This window comes from Pavona decussata, unplaced genomic scaffold (genome assembly GCF_977016875.1).
Source record: "Pavona decussata unplaced genomic scaffold, jaPavDecu1.1 SCAFFOLD_6, whole genome shotgun sequence".
NCBI lineage: Eukaryota > Metazoa > Cnidaria > Anthozoa > Scleractinia > Agariciidae > Pavona > Pavona decussata.
In genome coordinates, this window is record NW_028145430.1 from 1,073,801 (window position 1) to 1,091,269 (window position 17,469).

A 17,469-nucleotide genomic window follows, 5' to 3' on the forward strand; every position below is an offset into this window, starting at 1 on the left:
AACAGCTTTCTTTAGTTAAATGTTCTTGTACAAAACAAACCTAAGTTTGGATTCTTAACAAAACAAACTTCAAACAATTTCAATATTAAACGAATAAGGTTGCTCCTTCCCCGTGCAACTCACTCCAAACATTCGTGCGTGTATTCTTCTAAAGCTTCCATTGGTTCACTTCTGTATCATTTCCTTTTTTGTCCAATGTACGTAACATTGATACGTCTGGTTTTACAATTCAATTCAAGACTTAAAAAAATTTTCTGTTCACTTCTGTGTCATTTCCTTTTTTGTCTAATATACGTAACATTGATACGTCTGGTTTTACAATTCAATTCAAGACTAAAATAAATTTTCTACACGTAAATTAAACGCTAGCAGCCTACCTTTATTTTCTTGTTCATTGCAGCGATAAGCTCATCTAAACACGGTTTCTAAATCGAAAGAAAACATGAAAATACCTCAATAAGGATTCATTCTAAATTACCTAAAGCTCTTGTTGAAAAGATTGGGGGGAAACGCACTCGAAAGATCAGACGCAACATATGAGAAGAGTAAAGTTTAATAAGCATTCAACCAACAACAGGACCTGGAAAGATTAATTGCCAGGTAGGTAATGTTACAAGGTGCAAGCTACCCATTAAACATAACAACAGTTATCGCTTATTGCATATAGTTGCACCTGATAAGGATAATTATCAAGTCCAACTTGTGTGTTATCTGTAAAAACCAAAGGCTGAGTTCAGGCGAAAAAGAAAAAACAAACCGAAACCTCGATAATTGTCGCTATGCATGACGTCACTTCTCTACGCATGTGTATCCCACGGTAGGTAAATATGCTGCCAGTGTAAACTAGCTGTGAGCTCTCAACCACCTCTTAATAATGGGGTGTGATGGAAACCAGCAGGGGAGGGACTCAAAGGATTCTGGCGTGTTAAGATAAGATAATTAAATTCTAAGAATTGATAGATTGTCAATCGACTATCGAGTTCAATAATACTTAAGATACATCTCAGAACTCCAGCCCACAGCCTGAGCGCCTGCTTAGCCATGGTTTTCGATTCATCCAGGCTCTCTTGTTATGAATTAAATGTTGTATTAAATGGATGAACTCATAATTAAACAGCAAGAGAGTTCTAAATCAAACCTCGATTTCCGTCTCCAGCTCTTTGATTGTCGCTTCATTGGCTTCTCTCTAAATAATATTAAGAAAAATTGACAGCTGTCAGTGACTAATTTCATTTTGATTTTCGCTAACACAACTCTATTATTCAAAGCAAGGACAGTTTCTTTTACTTACAATTTTCCTGGTTGCGAGAAGCTCCTCTTCCACTTCATTAAATTCCTTAGTCACACTGTAATTCATGAAAATAAATAAAGTTTATTTTGTTGAGTTAATTTAAGATCGCTGTCCTTTACTGATGTGATAAGATACAAGTCACTTACCTGCTTATCTCATCCGTAACGTCTTTTAACTGAAGGATGAAAACATAAACACATTCAATAGAGTTATTACACGCCTCGTTGGCTACCTATCATCTCATATTCAACAAGTGGTTGTTTTACTAAAACTGACATCCAAGAAATACTGCTTGGTCTTGCTGATTTCACTTTGCAAGAACAACCAGAAGACAATTTAATGGTTGCTATTTCCCGGGCATTAAGCACAATGTGAGTTAACGTGTAAAAGCAAGATATAACGTACTATGTGAAATATGATTCACCGCCGAGGATTCGAACCCCGGTCTCTTTCGTTCAAGGCAGACTTGATAACACTAAGCCAATCAAATCCCTGGAATTGCGTTATACAATAATCCAGTTTTTAATAATCAGTGATATTCCCCTGTTATGTGCTCGCTTTGCGGTTTCGTTTCTTCTTCGCTTTTATCAGTGCACGATTTAACTTATCAATGACTCTAGATTTGCCAGCTCAGCAGAACTCATGATGGAGTAACAATGGCCGAAAAATGACGAGAACTCTTAACAACTGAAGAGAAGAACTTACCTATTACATGTTTTGTGTTTTTGTTTTCTTTCTGTTTCTTAAACCGCCATGCATGTTGTTGTCATTTTATTGAATCATGCAAAGGAGTTTAGACGGAAGGTCTTTTATAGAGTAAAAAATGGCTCACCTTCAGCCTGGAAGCGTGAAGTTCGTCAAGAGTCTCTCGCAGCTTGCATTTGCTGTTGTTTGTTAAACACAGGAAAAGAAATAATTACTGCAAAATTTCTACACAATTTAGCTAAGAGAAAGGACTTTAAAAAGTAAAATTATTTAAGAATTAACGATGTGCAGCCTTTACGAACAGCCTTCGCTGAACATGAAAGTGGAACATCTTAATTTATATTCGTCATACTAGCATGTATTTCTTTACACGTTCATTGTCAATCTCTTTCGTATTCTTTTCACATTTTTCTCTCGGTTTAGCTGTTAAGAGTTCGTCATAACTGACTCTTATATATATGGTGTTTTGGTTTTGTCTATTTTTGATTGTGTTTTAGTTGTAAGTTTATTTTCTGTTATTGAAAAAGGTCTGTGTGAGTTAAATGTTAGCATGTTAAAATGTTACTTACATTCTGCAATCCTCCGATTCCTTCAACGTCTGTAAAATAACATTTCTTTTTTATGAGAAGAATGAACTTCAATTCAGTATTTCAAAGTTAGTAATGTTTTTGTAAAGAACAGCTCGCTGTATTATGATAAACTGCGATAATTCTCAATTTTTCATCCCCACTGAGTTTGTGTTTCAATGGTTTAAATTATGTTTTCCGGCCATTCTGATAAGACTACTCTTAAACAAAATACAAACCTTCACAGTAGTGTCAATCTTTTCTTTGGTCTCCAGTAATTGCTCTCTCTGAATAAAAAACAAAAAAAAACAGGGAAACAAATATATTAAAACTTATTTAACGTGAGCGCTCGCATTGGGTATAGGATGACAGCCAACGAGGCGCGTAGGTCGTAGTTGTCTATAATCGTCCCATATACAGCAAGCGGGAGTGGAAGATTTTTTCATTAACAGCAACCATGAAATATTGTTAATTATCTTGCTACTTTAATTTTACAATAAATACAAGAAGACGATTTTATGGCCGCATGGCATAATGGCTGTTATTTCGTGGCCGCTCAGCCAATCAAAACTCTGGAATTGCAATATCCTATGATCTAGTTTTTAATAAAGCCACTGTTTGTAAATGGAAAAATTCTTCAGTTAACTTGAAAGTAATACTAATAATTTTCCACGGAACAATTTAACAGCTCATTTAATAATTTTTTTTCGCCGTACATAGACTATACTGAGTCTGTTATAAAACTATTCTTGAACAGAAGTACTGAGAACTTCAACAAAAGAACTTATTTTATTGCTTATGCAACTGGTTTTACAGGCCATTTGACAGAGCCGTTTACCTCTTTCTCTGCGTCTTGCAGTTCTGTCTTTGTTTCGTGTATTTTCCTGAAAATAAAATGCAATCAATTAGCTACTAATGCATTAAAAGTATAAGAGAGTGAAATGTTCTTCAGTACATCTCTTTGTATCAGTTACCTTTCCGTCTCTTCTGAATTTGTTCTGGTGAAAACTTGGAACTAAAACATAATAAAAATGACTGAAATGAATATAAATATCAAATTCAAATTTACAACAAATTGACAGAGGGCGTTAATTTCCAAGATTCCATGATGCTGGGTCAATGGGAGGCATGAATATTTTGTTCTATCAACTGACTTGTTAAGGTAAATTGGCAATCAGAAACACATTCAAAATCATTAATAAATGCGCGACCATAAATTAAAAGATATGTATTTTGGCGTCCGACAATATAATCTGTTATAAAAGGCCTGCTAATTTATCTTCGCAATTTTCCCAAAATCCGTAAAGGTTTGTCACTAGTTTATGTAAGCACAAAACCACACTATTTCAAGACCAAATAAATGTTTCATAACGCCATACCAGTGCAGGTACAACTTCATCTTAAACAGCTCTGAGGATTCTGAATGAGAACCTGTTGTATCATCAGAATTTAATTACTAACCTTCTCCTTCTCCGCTTCCTTTGCTTCAATTTCACTGAAAACAGAAAAATCAAAACGATATATCGAGAATTAATAACCAAACCTTATATTTTGAAAATAATAATCACAATATTTAAATGGTCTGTTTGAACTATTTAAAGAAACAATAAATCGTATAAAACAGTTTTTCAATTTAAAATAATGATAAGAAATTGGCATAAATACGTTAAAAGTAAATGAAAGTACAAAAAATGTACTAAAATACCACATTTTAATTAAATGGTACGGTTTAAAAGAAAGTGCTGATAGAGACTGGTTCCAGATTGTTTCACACTGACGGCATTCCACAATAGTCCAGTTTCGAATACACCAAGACCGCTGGAAAAAAACGCAAAAGACGCATTTATACAGGGTTAGCCTCAATCTGAAGTAAAATATTCACAAATACCAGTGAGAAGATGAACTTTTCACAACTCTGTGTATTGTTTTATTTCAGGACTCAGCACATTTCTGCTGACATTTGTAAATATTTTGTTCCAGGTTGAGGCTAATCCTGTATAAATGCGTCTTTGTCTTTTTATCCAGCGGTCTTGATGAATTCGAAACTGGACTATTTCAGACCAACCACTATAAATGAACGATTCACCTTTAAAAAAAATTACTAATTACAAAAACAGCGTGGCATTATTGTCCGCCGTGATAACCACGCTGGAATTTTTAAGAAATAAAATAAATTACATTGAAATCCGCCGTCCAGCTGGTAACGTGAGCATTGCAACTGTGACATTCTGCAAGTTATAAGGTTAATTTCAGTGTCATTTAACAGTTTCAAAGTAAATTGCACCTTTGCAATAGTTCCTTCTCTTTGTCCAGTCTTTTCACCTCAGTCTGTTGAGATAAGAAAGACTCCATTTATGTTGTTATGGTGGTACAATTAGCCCTTAGGACGAACAACATAACTCACACTCCCACAGCGGTACAAGGAGAGATGTCTATAACAAGAGAGTAGCTCATCCCTTCTTGTCTATAACAATCCCATATCCAATAAGCGGGAGTGGAATATTTTTTCATTAACAACAACCAGGAAATATTGTTATATCTTGCTGCTTTTATTTTGTAATAAACGCCAGAAGACGATTTTATGCTGTTATTCCATGGCCGCTCAGCCAATCAAAACTCTGGAATCGTGTTATCCTATGATCTAATATCTAATAAAGATAATCTGTTTCTAAATGGAAAAATTCTTCAGTTAACTTGAAAACAAAAATAATAATAATAATAATAATAATAATAATAATAATAATAATTTTCCACGGAACAATGTAACAGCTCATTTAATAATTTTGTTTTCGCCGTACATAGACTATACAGAGTATGTTTGAAAACTATTCTTGAACAGAAGTACTGAGAACTTCAACAAAAGATTTTATTTTATTGCCTATGTAACTGGTTTTACAGGCCGTTTACCTCTTTCTCTGCGTCTTGCAGTTCTGTCTTTGTTTCTTGTATTTCCCTGAAAATAAAATACATTCATTTAGCTACAAATACATTAAAAGTTTAAGACAGTGAAATGTTCTTCAGTACATCTCTTTGTATCAGTTACCTTTCCATCTCTTCTGCATTTTCTCTGGTGAAAACCTGGAACTAAAACGTAAAAACGACTGCAATAAATATAAATTCAAATTTACAACAAATTGACAGAGGGCGTAATTTCCAAGAAACAATGATGCTGAGTCAATGGGAGGCATGAAAACGAATATTTTGTTCTATCAACTGACTTGTTAAGACAAATTGGTAATCAGAAACACATTCAAAATAATTAATAAATGCGAGACCATAAAAGATATGTAATTTGACCTCTGACAATGTAATTTGTTATAAAAGGCCTGATAATTTATCTTCGCAATTTTCCCAAAATCCGTAAAGGCTTTCCACTAGTTTATGTAAGCACAAAACCACACTATTTCAAAACCAAACAAATGTTTCATAACGCCATACCAGTGCTGGTACAACTTCATCTTAAACCACTCTGCGGATTTAATGAGACCTATTGTATCATCAGAATTTAATTACTAACCTTCTCCTTCTCCGCTTCCTTTGCTTCAATTTCACTGAAAACAGAAACATGCATTAAAGCGATATCGAGAATTAATAACGAAACCTTATATCTCGCAAATAATAATAACAATATTCAAATGGCCTGTTTATTTTAACTACTTAAAGAAACAAGAAATTGAATAAAACATTTTTCCAATTTATAAATAAGTGACAAGAAATTGGCATAAATACGTTAAAAGTAAATAAAAATACAAAAATGTGTTTAAAATAGCACTTTTTATTTAAATGGTACTGTTATAAAGAAAGTGCTGATAGAGGTTGAATCCCAGACTGTTTCATACTGAGGGCATTTGACAATAGTCCAGCTTCGAATACACCAAGACGGCTGGATGAAAACACAAAAGAAGCATTTATGTAGGGTTAGTCTCAATCTGAAGTGAAACATTCACAAATACCAGTGAGAAGATGAATTTGGCACAACTCTGTGTATTGTTTTATTTTAGGATTCAGCACCTTTCTGCATGCGAATATTTGTCAATATTTTGCTTCAGGTTGAGGCTAACCCTGTATAACGTGTTTTGTCTTTTTATCCAGCGATCTTGATGAATTCAAAACTGGGGTATTTCCGCCCAACCACCATGAATGAACGATTCACTAAAAAAACGTTACACAAAAACAGCGTGGCACTATTGTCCGCAGAACACAACCACGCTGGAATTTTTTAAGAAATAAAATGATAAACTATTGAAATCCGCCTTCCAATTGGTAACGTAAGCATTGCAACTGTGACATTCTGCAGGTTATAAGATTTATTTGAGTGCCATTTAACAGTTTCAAAGTAAATTGCACCTTTTCAAGAATTCCTTCTCCTCGTCCAAACGTTCCACTTCAGTCTGTTGGGATTAGAAAGAGTCGATTTATGTTATTCTGGTGGTACAATTAACCCTTAGGACGAACAAAATAACTCACGCCCCCACCGTGGTACAAGTGGAATTCTACCCGTGTCACAATATCTTAATAAAAAAATTTTTCGTTTAAAAGATTGCCGGAGATGTCCTCTGCAATAAAACAGCTTAAAACGTTTTGTATAAACACACCACTGCGTTGTGTCCTGAACTATTTAAGCTCACTCGTAGTTAAAGAGGTTTCACGGGGATTTGATGTCATTTCAAAAGCTGCGAAGAGGTTTTTGAAGCGACAGCAAATCCCCTTGACAACGTTTTTCTATTAGGAGAAACCAAGATATAATTAACCAGTTTTGTAACAACTTACCAAACCCACCCAAGGTGCTAAAAGTGTCGACGAGTCACTCTAGCCTCAGATGAACTTGGTCGAAATTATTATTAAGCGTTTATTATTATTATTATTATTATTATTTTTTTTATTTTTTTTTTTTTTAATTTTGTCAGACGATCGCTTGCCTGATAAACGCAAAAATAACGCCTGTTCTGCAGGCTAGGTCGAAATGAAGTGCATGTGCAACTTCAAAAATTAAAGGCCACTCTGACTTTTTTAAGGTTCTTGCTTTTCTTTTCCAAACTGGAGTATAGTAAAACAGACGCAAGAAAATAACGCCCGTTCTGCAGGCTAGGCCGAAAATCGAATGGAGTGCATTTGCAACTTTAGCTATTTTCCAAACTGGAGTATAGTAGAACAGATGATGAGTTGTTCCTTTCAAGAAATCCGTTTAATCTTCCTATGTTCTAGGATTATTTTTAACTTAGGGAACTTATCGTTGCACTATTGCACCAGTAAAGGTCAAAATCCCTGCATACTCCCCTTTAATTGGTTAAAAAGATCGTGAATCTTTTTACTGAAAAGTCCTTAGTTACTAGAGGCAAACAATATAATGATGTGTAGAAATAAAGCAGTTTATCTGGGCTTGTCATGGAAAATACCCAAACCAACCTCTCGATTCAATTTATTCAGCCCACTTTCCTTTCTTTCTACGCCATTTTTGAGAGACTGTGAAACTGAGTTTAATTTTTAGTTCTAGTTTATCCTACATTCGCAATGATTGTAAAATTGTTCTCGTACCATCTGATTTTCCATCTTTGCGTTGCTGCCGACTTCTTTTATCTCATCGAGCTTCTGCATCTTCTCTCTGATAACAAATAAATGTCCAAGCTTAGTTGACGAATAATTCATAGACAACAGCCCGCTATTATCAATGTTGAATTTGCAAATCGACTCGTACAAAAATAACCGTGGTACTTTAAAACAGCTGAATATTGATAAATTCAACTCTTCCTGCCACAATTTTAAAATTGTGAAAATAAGAAACTAGTCAGCTTCCTGCCAGTTAGATTCTTTTCAGAAGTATCCAATAAAAGCATTAAAACCAAAAAGTTAAAACATTGTCACCCACATTCCCACAGCCATTTGTGTGAGCTGACACAGTTTGATCTGTTCGGATTCTTAAGCTGAAAATTTAAATTGCCGAAGATTGACCGACTGACTGACTGACTGACTGACTGACCAACTGACCGACTGACTGACCAACATACCAACTGACTGACCAACTGACTGACTGACTGACTGAATGACTGACCGACTGACCGACTGACTGACCAACATACCAACTGACTGACTGACTGACTGATCAACCGACTGACTGACTGACTGACTGACTGACTGACTGACTGACTGACTGACTTACTGACTGACTGACTGACTGACTGACTTACTGACTGACTGACTGACTGACTGACTGACTGACCGACTGGCTGACCAACATACCAACTGACTGACTGAATGACTGACTGACTGACCGACTGACCGACTGACTGACCAACATACCAACTGACTGACCGACTGACTGACTGACTGACTGGCTGACCGACTGACTGACTGACTGACTGATTGACCGGCTGACTGACCAACTGACTGACTGACCAACATACCAACTGACTGACTGACTGACTGACCGACCAACCAACTGACTGACTAACCGACCAACCGACCGACCGACCGATCGACTGACTGACTGACTGACCGACTAACCGACTGACTGACTGACTGACTGACTGACTGACTGACTGGCTGACTGGCTGATTGACCGGCTGACTGACCGACTGACTGACTGACTAAGTGATCGACTGATCGACCGACTGACTGACTGACTGACTGACTGACCGACCGACTGACTGACCGACCGACCGACCGACCGACCGACCGACTGACTGACTGACCGACTGACTGACAAACTGATTGACTGACTGACCTACTGACTGACTGATAAACTGATTGACTGACTGACTGACTGACCAACCAACCAACTGACCAACCGACCCACCGACTAACTGACTGACTGACCGACCGACCAAACGACAGACCAACTGACTGACTGACCCATTGACCGACCGACTGACTGAATGAATGACCGAATGATTTACCGACTGACTGACAGACTGACGGAGACTTGTGTCCTTCCGAAAACATTAACTGAATTTGATCACGTGTCAATATCATGTGATATGTTGTGATCAATTCTCGTATTTTTCTCATATTTCCGCAGAGTACCTAAATCCTGAATGAATTACCATTATGTTTAAGAAAAATTGACTCTGTTAATGAATTTAGGAAAGATCTGAAATCTTATTTACACTAGAAGGATGCTTCCGCAGATTCCTGAATCCATGAACAACTGGTTTTATCAGCATTTGATGTTAAATTTTTGTCGTTTTACTAATTAATCTAGGTAACCCCATATTTAGGGAAGTACACTTAATTTCGTTTTTATTGTGAACCATTAAAGTAAAGTAAAATAAATCCCCGCCTATAATCCAGACACGTTCGAACTATCAAAAAATTAAACGCACATTAATTTCACAATGTGAAGCGCGGCCTTCATACAATAGCGCTTGAAAACAGTGCATGAGGTACAGAACACTGGGAAGTACCCGCTAACTTGGAAGAAATAAAAAGAATTGGATTTAAACAACTCACAAAGCTATAACTTACTTTTCCTGTTCCTTTATTTCTTTCACCTTCTTCTCCATTTCCTGAAGAGAACGTTTCATATCCTAGAGAAAACAAGATCCAAGATATTTAAAAAGAGAAAATTTGACGTAACCGGCACCTTTGCACGCAATTTTAGGGATCAGTTGTTAAATGAGGGTTCCCTATAAGTTCAGAAAAATTGAGTCGCGAAATTTGTGACACTCTCTCTGTATACAATTCTCAATGTATCACACCTATGTTAAACTAGTCATCGAAAAGTTTATGCACGAATGTCAATGTCCTTGAAGTCTGAATCAAAATAGCATTGAAGGAAATTTTTGGACAATTTTTCAGCGTATCCAAGCGTTTAAGTGTGGAAGACAATGCCAAAACGTGTGTGACGCATAGTTTTTCAGGCGTTCTGAAAACGCATTGGTATGAACGGAGCCTAACACCCTTTAAAACAAGTGCAAACTTGAAAATTTGAAAAATGTTATTAATCACGACACCTGTATTAAATTCCTTCAACTGTGATTTTTTTTCTTCTGTTTCGTTTTAGTTTTCTCTATCTGAGTTAGCATTAAAATAAAATGGTAAACCTTTAGAGCGTTTTGCAATTGAGTTTCGGCTTTGGCAAATCAGATGTTTTGTCTTCGGAGAAAACATCTGGTAAAATCGTTCACGTTCTTCAATCTGATTAGCCATTGAAAAAGATACATGCGCACGACTTTTCAGATCTTTGCTTTGCAAGCGCGTAGACAAATCTATCTTGATACTTCTGTCCTTCTGTGAAAATGGTTTCTGGTATCGATTTAAACTTTTTTTTCGAAAAACGGTGGGTGAAATATTACAGGTATTTAGCGACAAATTGATCTGAAAGTCTTTTTACTACAAATGTTGAGCATGCGCAGTTGTGTTGTGTCACATTCCTGACACATGAAAACGGATTTAACCAGATATTCTCTCCCGAAGAGCCAATCAAAATTCGAAGCAAATTTATGTAGCTGGGGTCAAACGCAGGAAATCGCGCGCACACAAGCAAGTTGCGATTGGTTTTTGTCTTTCTTCTCATTGGTTGAGGAAGTGGCTCGAGTTTTCAGAGCACTTAGCCCAATAAAGCAAAACCAAAGTTAATGCGAAATTATTTTCGACATTCAATTGAAAACCGCTCTAATTCCTATAATAGAAGTCATAATAAGGTAATAAACTTTTTAAGCATTACCAAATTTTTCCTTGTAATGGCTTTAAGTTCTTTCTCCAAAGAGTCAGTACTCACGAATTGTCCTAAAACCAAATAAAAAGTGACTTCAGAGGTATTAGTTTTACATTTATTTTTGAGTCCGTGGCGAAAACTGAACACTTAATAAAGAAGTGAAATACAACAAGAGTCAAAAGCACGTACGTACCCAAGAAAATAGAGAGATTTGAAATTGCGTTTACGACAAACGGCAAACGTGGCATTCGGCCTGTATACTGCTGTTTCCTTGAAAAAATTAATACACAGACTAAAATTTTGCAAAATAATTTTGACCTTTGATGCAAATGTAAAAATACTCATATTTACTGAGAAACTGAAAACAGCGGGAAATATAGGGTAAACATGGCCACGTGTTCATTTCTGCCGTTTACCGTAAACGTGATTTGTCTCCCGCGACTGTTGCTATGGCGCGAGTCAGCTCGCGCGCGTTGCCAAGGCTCTCAGCTCGTGCCAAAACAAGAAAGTTTTTTTCTTTACAACTGCTCTCCACTTCATTTCAACTTGCGCAAAGTTAATTTCATCTTCCAAGCGGAAATGAAGAGATACATAGAAGGTCGTTTTTCCTGACAAAATCATCTCGCGCGCATCATCTTGCTGAGACTCCGAGTTCGTGAACACTGCTCTCCACTTCATTTCAGCTCGCGCAAAGTTAAATTTTCTTTAATATGCTCTCAGATTTATCAAAACTTTGTGATTCCGCTTTCGATACGGAACTGAAAATTTTCCAATCTGTTCTTTTTATAGATCTCGGCCGTAGTTCGTGTCTACTGACAAAGTAATCCTCGAGTTATGCTTTTAGAAGGCCTTACCGAGCACAAATCTCGAAAAGAAACTTTTACCAAAAAATAAAACATTTCGAGTATTAACAATAATGGATTTTAACAGGAAGTTACGTTGACTGACCTCTCTGAACGTTTTCCATGGCTTTGTCTGCGTCTTCCGCGATAATTTTCTCGTAGTGGCTGCTCTTTAGCAAATCTCCACACGAAAACGGCTAAAGTAAATTCTGAGTGAAAATTTTCTTTATGACGTAAACTTAAACGTCAATTGGAATCGTTTGCGCGTGATGAAATGGCTTGTAATCAAGCAATTAAATTATTCACAATGTTACTGCCTCGGCTAGCGTGAATTCAACTTATTTTGCTAGATTCTGAAGAGGCGGACAACGTTTAAGTCGATGTTGGGTGAAGTCGATGTTGGTTAAACAATAGAGTTTTTCTTTTCTTTTTTATCGACTAGATTTTTTTTTACGCACAGAAGTTACCGAGAGCGGCATTACCTTATGCGGTGATAGCGTCTCCACACGGATGAATAACATCGCGTCATTTGATCGATTTAAATCAATCAGACTTGGAGGAAATTTAGCTGTGAAGCACAACTTGCCATAGTAATTTGTTGATCTGATGATAAATTAAAGTTGTACACCTGCAGAGGATTATGGCCAGTCGTAGCTGTAGCTTAGTCTGATGCAGCTAAGACAGCTAACACCTTACTATTGCCAATAGATATGACAGTAAGGGATGAAACATGCTGTTGGCGCTGTAGTTCAATGCAATCAGTTCAAGTCAAGTCATCTTTATTTAGGCAGGATGGCCATTTCAGCAATAGACTGGTATCAATATAGAGGCCCTGTGTAATTTATCAATCAATCAATCAATCAATCAATCAATCAATCAATCTTTGCTTCGCTCTACAGTTGAATCTATTTACATGGATACATTTGCTGTCATAAAAATAAGATGGAGTAGTGCAGCGGACACTCTCGACAAACCCTTATGGGCTTAACTCGGAGAGCCCCTGTTAGTTACAAGTATAAACTATTAACTTATTCAACATGTGAACGGCTTAGATTTATTTTCTTTTTGGATACATATTGTCCGATAATAATCTATTGTATTTCGTATCACGCTACTCAAATTGTTTCTGTTATTTACAGTTTGTATAAACAGTAGATCATGTACTGATTTTAGGGCCACATATTACAATACGCTGTACGGTGTAGCGAGCCAAGAATTAAATAGGCTGAACCGTTATATTACTGTAGTAAATCTAGGTAGTATTTTTAATTGTTTTTCTTAAAAAAAATCTAATTTTTGGATTGCTTGATAAATGTGGGAAGGTTGTTCCATACTTTGCATCCTTTAAATCTGATGGTATATTTTTTATAATTTGTCCGTGCCTGATCTTTGAGGATCATGATTTGACGCAGACGTTGCAGGAAGGCTTTTCGTAAAAAATCTAAATGCAAATAATGCTATAGCTTCCTTGTTCAAATCGTCAATCGGTAAAATAGATAGATTTTTAAAAAGCGGGCACTTATGATCTCTAAAATCCGAAAATGAAATGATCCTGATTATCTTCTTTTGTAGTTTTCTAACTAATTCTAATCTTGAGGGATAAGTATTCCCCCATATTATATTTCCATAATTAAGATATTGGTAAATTAATGAATAATATAGGGTTCTCAGTACCTGAGGGGTAGAAAATGTCTTGCTTTATAAAGTATACCAGTCGTTCTTTGCTATTTTGGCTGTAATATGGTTGATATGTCTTTTCCGTGTTAAATTAGAGTCAATATATATTCCTTAAAATTTTGTTGTTTCCTCATGTTTTATTTCGGCATCGCTTATTTTGACTATTATGTTTCCAATTTTTTTTCTTTTTAGTTTTAAAAATAATAACGTGTGTTTTTCTGGTGTTCAATGAAAGTTTATTTGTCTGTAACCAAAGTTTTACCTTCTTAAGTTCATTATTGAATGTTTGATGTCTTTATGTTGGTAAAAGATGTTGGTATCATCGGCAAAAAGAATAAAATATAATTTTTCAGAGCTTTTAGAAATATCATTTTCGTACAACAAAAGTAAAAAGTAAATAATCAGAAATTCCTGTGAGCCAACTCGTGATTGCAGATCTAGAAGTGAATAGTGGTAACCGTATAAACGCAGTACTTGCATCAAACTACAAACTACGCTACAAGAATTCGTGGAAGCCGTTCGGAAATGAAGTGTGGCCTGAAAGGTACAAAACAAATTGTTCGCATCGTCTTTGGTTGGCCCACGAATCGAAATATAAATACCATTTATTAACAAGAACGCCATTAAGGCTTCATAAGCGGCCTCATTTATCCCCATATGCCGCTTTTATTTTTTTTAACCCTTCCCCTCAGCGAGATTGAGCTCCTTGAATAGTTTTGGGGCCATGGTCCCTGAACGTTTGATACATTTCATTCATTTCGAGCGAGTGACATGGCCCACATCACGAGAACTCGTTCATTGCGCATGCACACATTCACGAATGAAAAGAATAGTAAACATCACACATGATTAAAAACAGTAATGTGGTCTCATCTAGTACAATGTTGTTTAAGAAGGTCCTTAAAATTAGAGAGCGACGTGGCTCAAAATATACTTGAAAGCCCTTGGTGTCCTTTGATTGACTGAAAAATCGATCGCCGGATCGGCTCAATATTTGGTTCCGACTTCTCTTGTATCTACATTGGTCCTTGAAGTCGACGTTGACAGTCCTAACGAGTTCATCGAAATGTTTATGTGTTCGGAAACAGAACGCAGTTTCCTTACAACTAATCGGCATGTTAAAATCTTCACGAAGGCTTTTCGGTAAGGTTGAAGCCGCCAGGCGAAAACGAAAGGGTTCATGCTGGAGTTAGCCATGATCAGAACATAATTGAGATCTCTGGCCCAGTGAATAAACAAGCAATTACAGCTGCCACAGAAGCTGATTATGTAGATAAGAATAAGTGACGGGAAAAAACAGGAGATGAACAGAGCCAACATGATCAGAAACGTTTTGGTGACTTTCTTCTCCCATTTGATCGTCCTTATCTTGGCGTAGTTTAAATCGCTGTCAGGGCCGCTGTGAAGGTCGTCCCAATTCTTAACTTGATCTCTGAAGGTCTGGAAGACTTTGGCGTAAGTCAAACAAAGCACTACAAATGTGGAAACAACGGCTGTGTTGGCGAAGAAGAACTGGTACTTCAAATAACCAACTTGGAAGTACAGAAATGGAAACCCAATGGAGATTAACCACAGCACAAGCGAAATTACAGCGGTTCGACGATAATTCAACTTGATCCTGTACCGCATTGGGTAGGAGATGGCAATGAATCGATCAACAGTCAACGCCGCTAAGCTAAAGAGCGAGGCTGTACACGATATGAAGTAGCCAAGACGCCTTGCATCATCTGTCGGAAGAAGCTCATAGTATTCGCTCAACGCCTCGCGTACGTAAGCTGCCACGGACAATGGTAGTGCGAAACAGCCGACTATCAAGTCGGCCGCCGCTAGATTAGCTACGAGAAAGCTAAATGGAGATCGTAGATTGCGATTCGGGTCAACTATAACGGCGAGAAGCACAAGAATATTTCCTGTCACAGCGGTTAGTGTAAGTACAGAGCAGAATGTGGCAGACGTTATACTTAAATAAGTAGGCGCCGAGATGTTCGAACAGGGATACAGTCCAATTAAAGACATCAGTCTTTTCTCCACGGCGGGGTCTTCCAGCACGGATATCACTGAGATATATCACCAAAGGAAAAACATGCCTTATATGTATGCCGAGGCTGATATGTAACTGATATCAGAGTTGCTGTCGTATGTCAAGGGCAAAAATTAATGAATTAATAGATTTTGTTTACTTTGCTGTAATTGAATAAAAACTGTCACACAAACACCATTTACACTGTATATTTTTGGTTTGATTCATTTTCCCGTTTAAATTTCGATCTTTGAAGAAACTTAAAAAACGGTTCTACCTTGGGCGAAATTGATCCCATATTTTTTTCTCAGGTCACCTTCAATACTATTTTTGTTCGGTCCGCTATTAGAACGCCGAAAGTGACCGGTCAAAACTGGATGTCAATTATATGCCTGAATTCAGTTTGACAGGTGAACGACCTTCCGGACTTATTCCTGTGTTTGTTTCCTCAAGGAAGAGAAGGTTTCCTATTAATTTGAACAATTCTTCTAAATTGTAACCTAAGTATCAGGCCTTCCTATCTAAATTGCGCCCCTATGAGCTTCGCCGACTATGAAAAAGACTGAAGGAAAACGGACGAAGGGGGTGATTTCCGGATGTCACTAATCTGAGGAACTACAGGCCAAGAAACTGCAGAACCAGTTCGGAACCTACTAAAAATGACTTAGTTTTACATTACACACCTCATTGAATTACACTTTAAACCATAGAGAGACCATAGCGTCAGTTTCGAGGCCTGCATTTCCGCAGATTATAGTGGCACCTGTGATCAGCAAACTGAAAAAGGGCGAGTTTTATTGGCGAAGAGTCTTAGCATTAGGCCTTATCACGGTTTTCGACGCCATTTTGACGGGTAGGCAAACAGACTTGAAATAACAGTGTTTGTATGGAAATCCGATGTCAAATAATTTTCATAAAACATCGCTTCTGAAAAATTCATGAATTGGAAACTTTTGGCACTAGGAAAAGGATTTTAAGAACAAAATTGGAGGGATATAGCTGGACATGTGACAGAAAGCGTCCAGTCATGTTTTGAACTTTCCATACATTTGTCTGTATAGCGAAACAGCCGTGAACTGCTACTAAAAATAGTTCGCGGAAAAAAATACAGGGAAATGTATGGAAAGCTCAAAACGCGACTGGACGTTTTCTGTCACAGCTACATCCCTCCTATTTTTTTCTTAAAATCCTTTTCCTAGTGCCAAAAGTTTCCAGTTCATGAATTTTTCAGAAGCGATGTTTTATGAAAGTTATTTGACATTGGATTTCCATACAAACACTGTTATTTCAAGCCTGTTTGCCTACCCGTCAAAATGGCGTCGAAAACCATGATAAGGCCTATTGGCACTTTTCTGACTGACTGAAGGCAGTTAGAACTCGGTAGTTATAAGTAGTTATTAGCAGCAAGTATCTATAATTCATGAAAGACAACCCACGCGCTGAAACTAATCATAACTTTGACCCGACTGTGCACACTCAAAAATTCAGAGTGACATTTTTCCTTCAAGTTTTATGAGTTTTACTGGTATATCCGGGATTTGTTAATTGGCAGTCAGTTGGGCCGTTTTTTCTTTCCAAAATACATCATAAAATATATACAAGCCGGATATACCAATAAAACTCATAAAAACTTGAAGGAAAAATGTCACTCTGAATTTTTGAGTGTCTACGAAAAACAAATCAAAAAGTTTCTCCCTGACAAGGCTCCCGTTGAA

At 36.9% G+C, this 17,469-nt stretch overlaps 3 protein-coding genes across 3 annotated transcripts in view; all 3 read right to left on the minus strand.

Moving 5' to 3' along the window:
- The window catches only part of LOC146489059 (uncharacterized), a 68,875-nt gene extending 66,940 nt beyond the window's left edge, over positions 1–1,935 (minus strand). Inside the window, exons 1-5 of the mRNA XM_085110283.1 lie at positions 1,918–1,935; positions 1,438–1,466; positions 1,292–1,346; positions 1,139–1,186; positions 378–425 (exon numbers count right to left, since the gene is read on the minus strand). Coding sequence (XP_084966409.1) covers positions 378–425; positions 1,139–1,186; positions 1,292–1,346; positions 1,438–1,466; positions 1,918–1,935 — 198 coding nt within the window. The remainder of the gene's footprint in view (positions 1–377; positions 426–1,138; positions 1,187–1,291; positions 1,347–1,437; positions 1,467–1,917) is intronic.
- LOC146489062 (uncharacterized) lies at positions 391–12,270 on the minus strand. Its single transcript, XM_085106229.1, has 19 exons — positions 12,164–12,270; positions 11,225–11,286; positions 10,024–10,085; positions 8,098–8,164; positions 6,910–6,953; positions 6,080–6,113; positions 5,606–5,646; positions 5,470–5,515; positions 4,847–4,890; positions 4,024–4,057; positions 3,537–3,577; positions 3,401–3,446; positions 2,802–2,849; positions 2,562–2,594; positions 2,124–2,165; positions 1,438–1,466; positions 1,292–1,346; positions 1,139–1,186; positions 391–425 (listed from the first exon to the last, which is right to left on the minus strand). Exons 1-14 carry the CDS (start codon positions 12,180–12,182, stop codon positions 2,562–2,564), a joined length of 621 nt encoding a protein of 206 aa, XP_084962355.1. The 5' UTR covers positions 12,183–12,270; the 3' UTR covers positions 391–425; positions 1,139–1,186; positions 1,292–1,346; positions 1,438–1,466; positions 2,124–2,165.
- Positions 12,271–13,479: 1,209 nt separating this feature from the next.
- On the minus strand, positions 13,480–15,946 carry LOC146489063 (adrenocorticotropic hormone receptor-like). The gene has a single exon (XM_085106142.1). It carries the CDS (start codon positions 15,748–15,750, stop codon positions 14,722–14,724), a length of 1,029 nt encoding a protein of 342 aa, XP_084962268.1. The 5' UTR covers positions 15,751–15,946; the 3' UTR covers positions 13,480–14,721.
- Between the last annotated feature and the right edge of the window lie 1,523 nt (positions 15,947–17,469).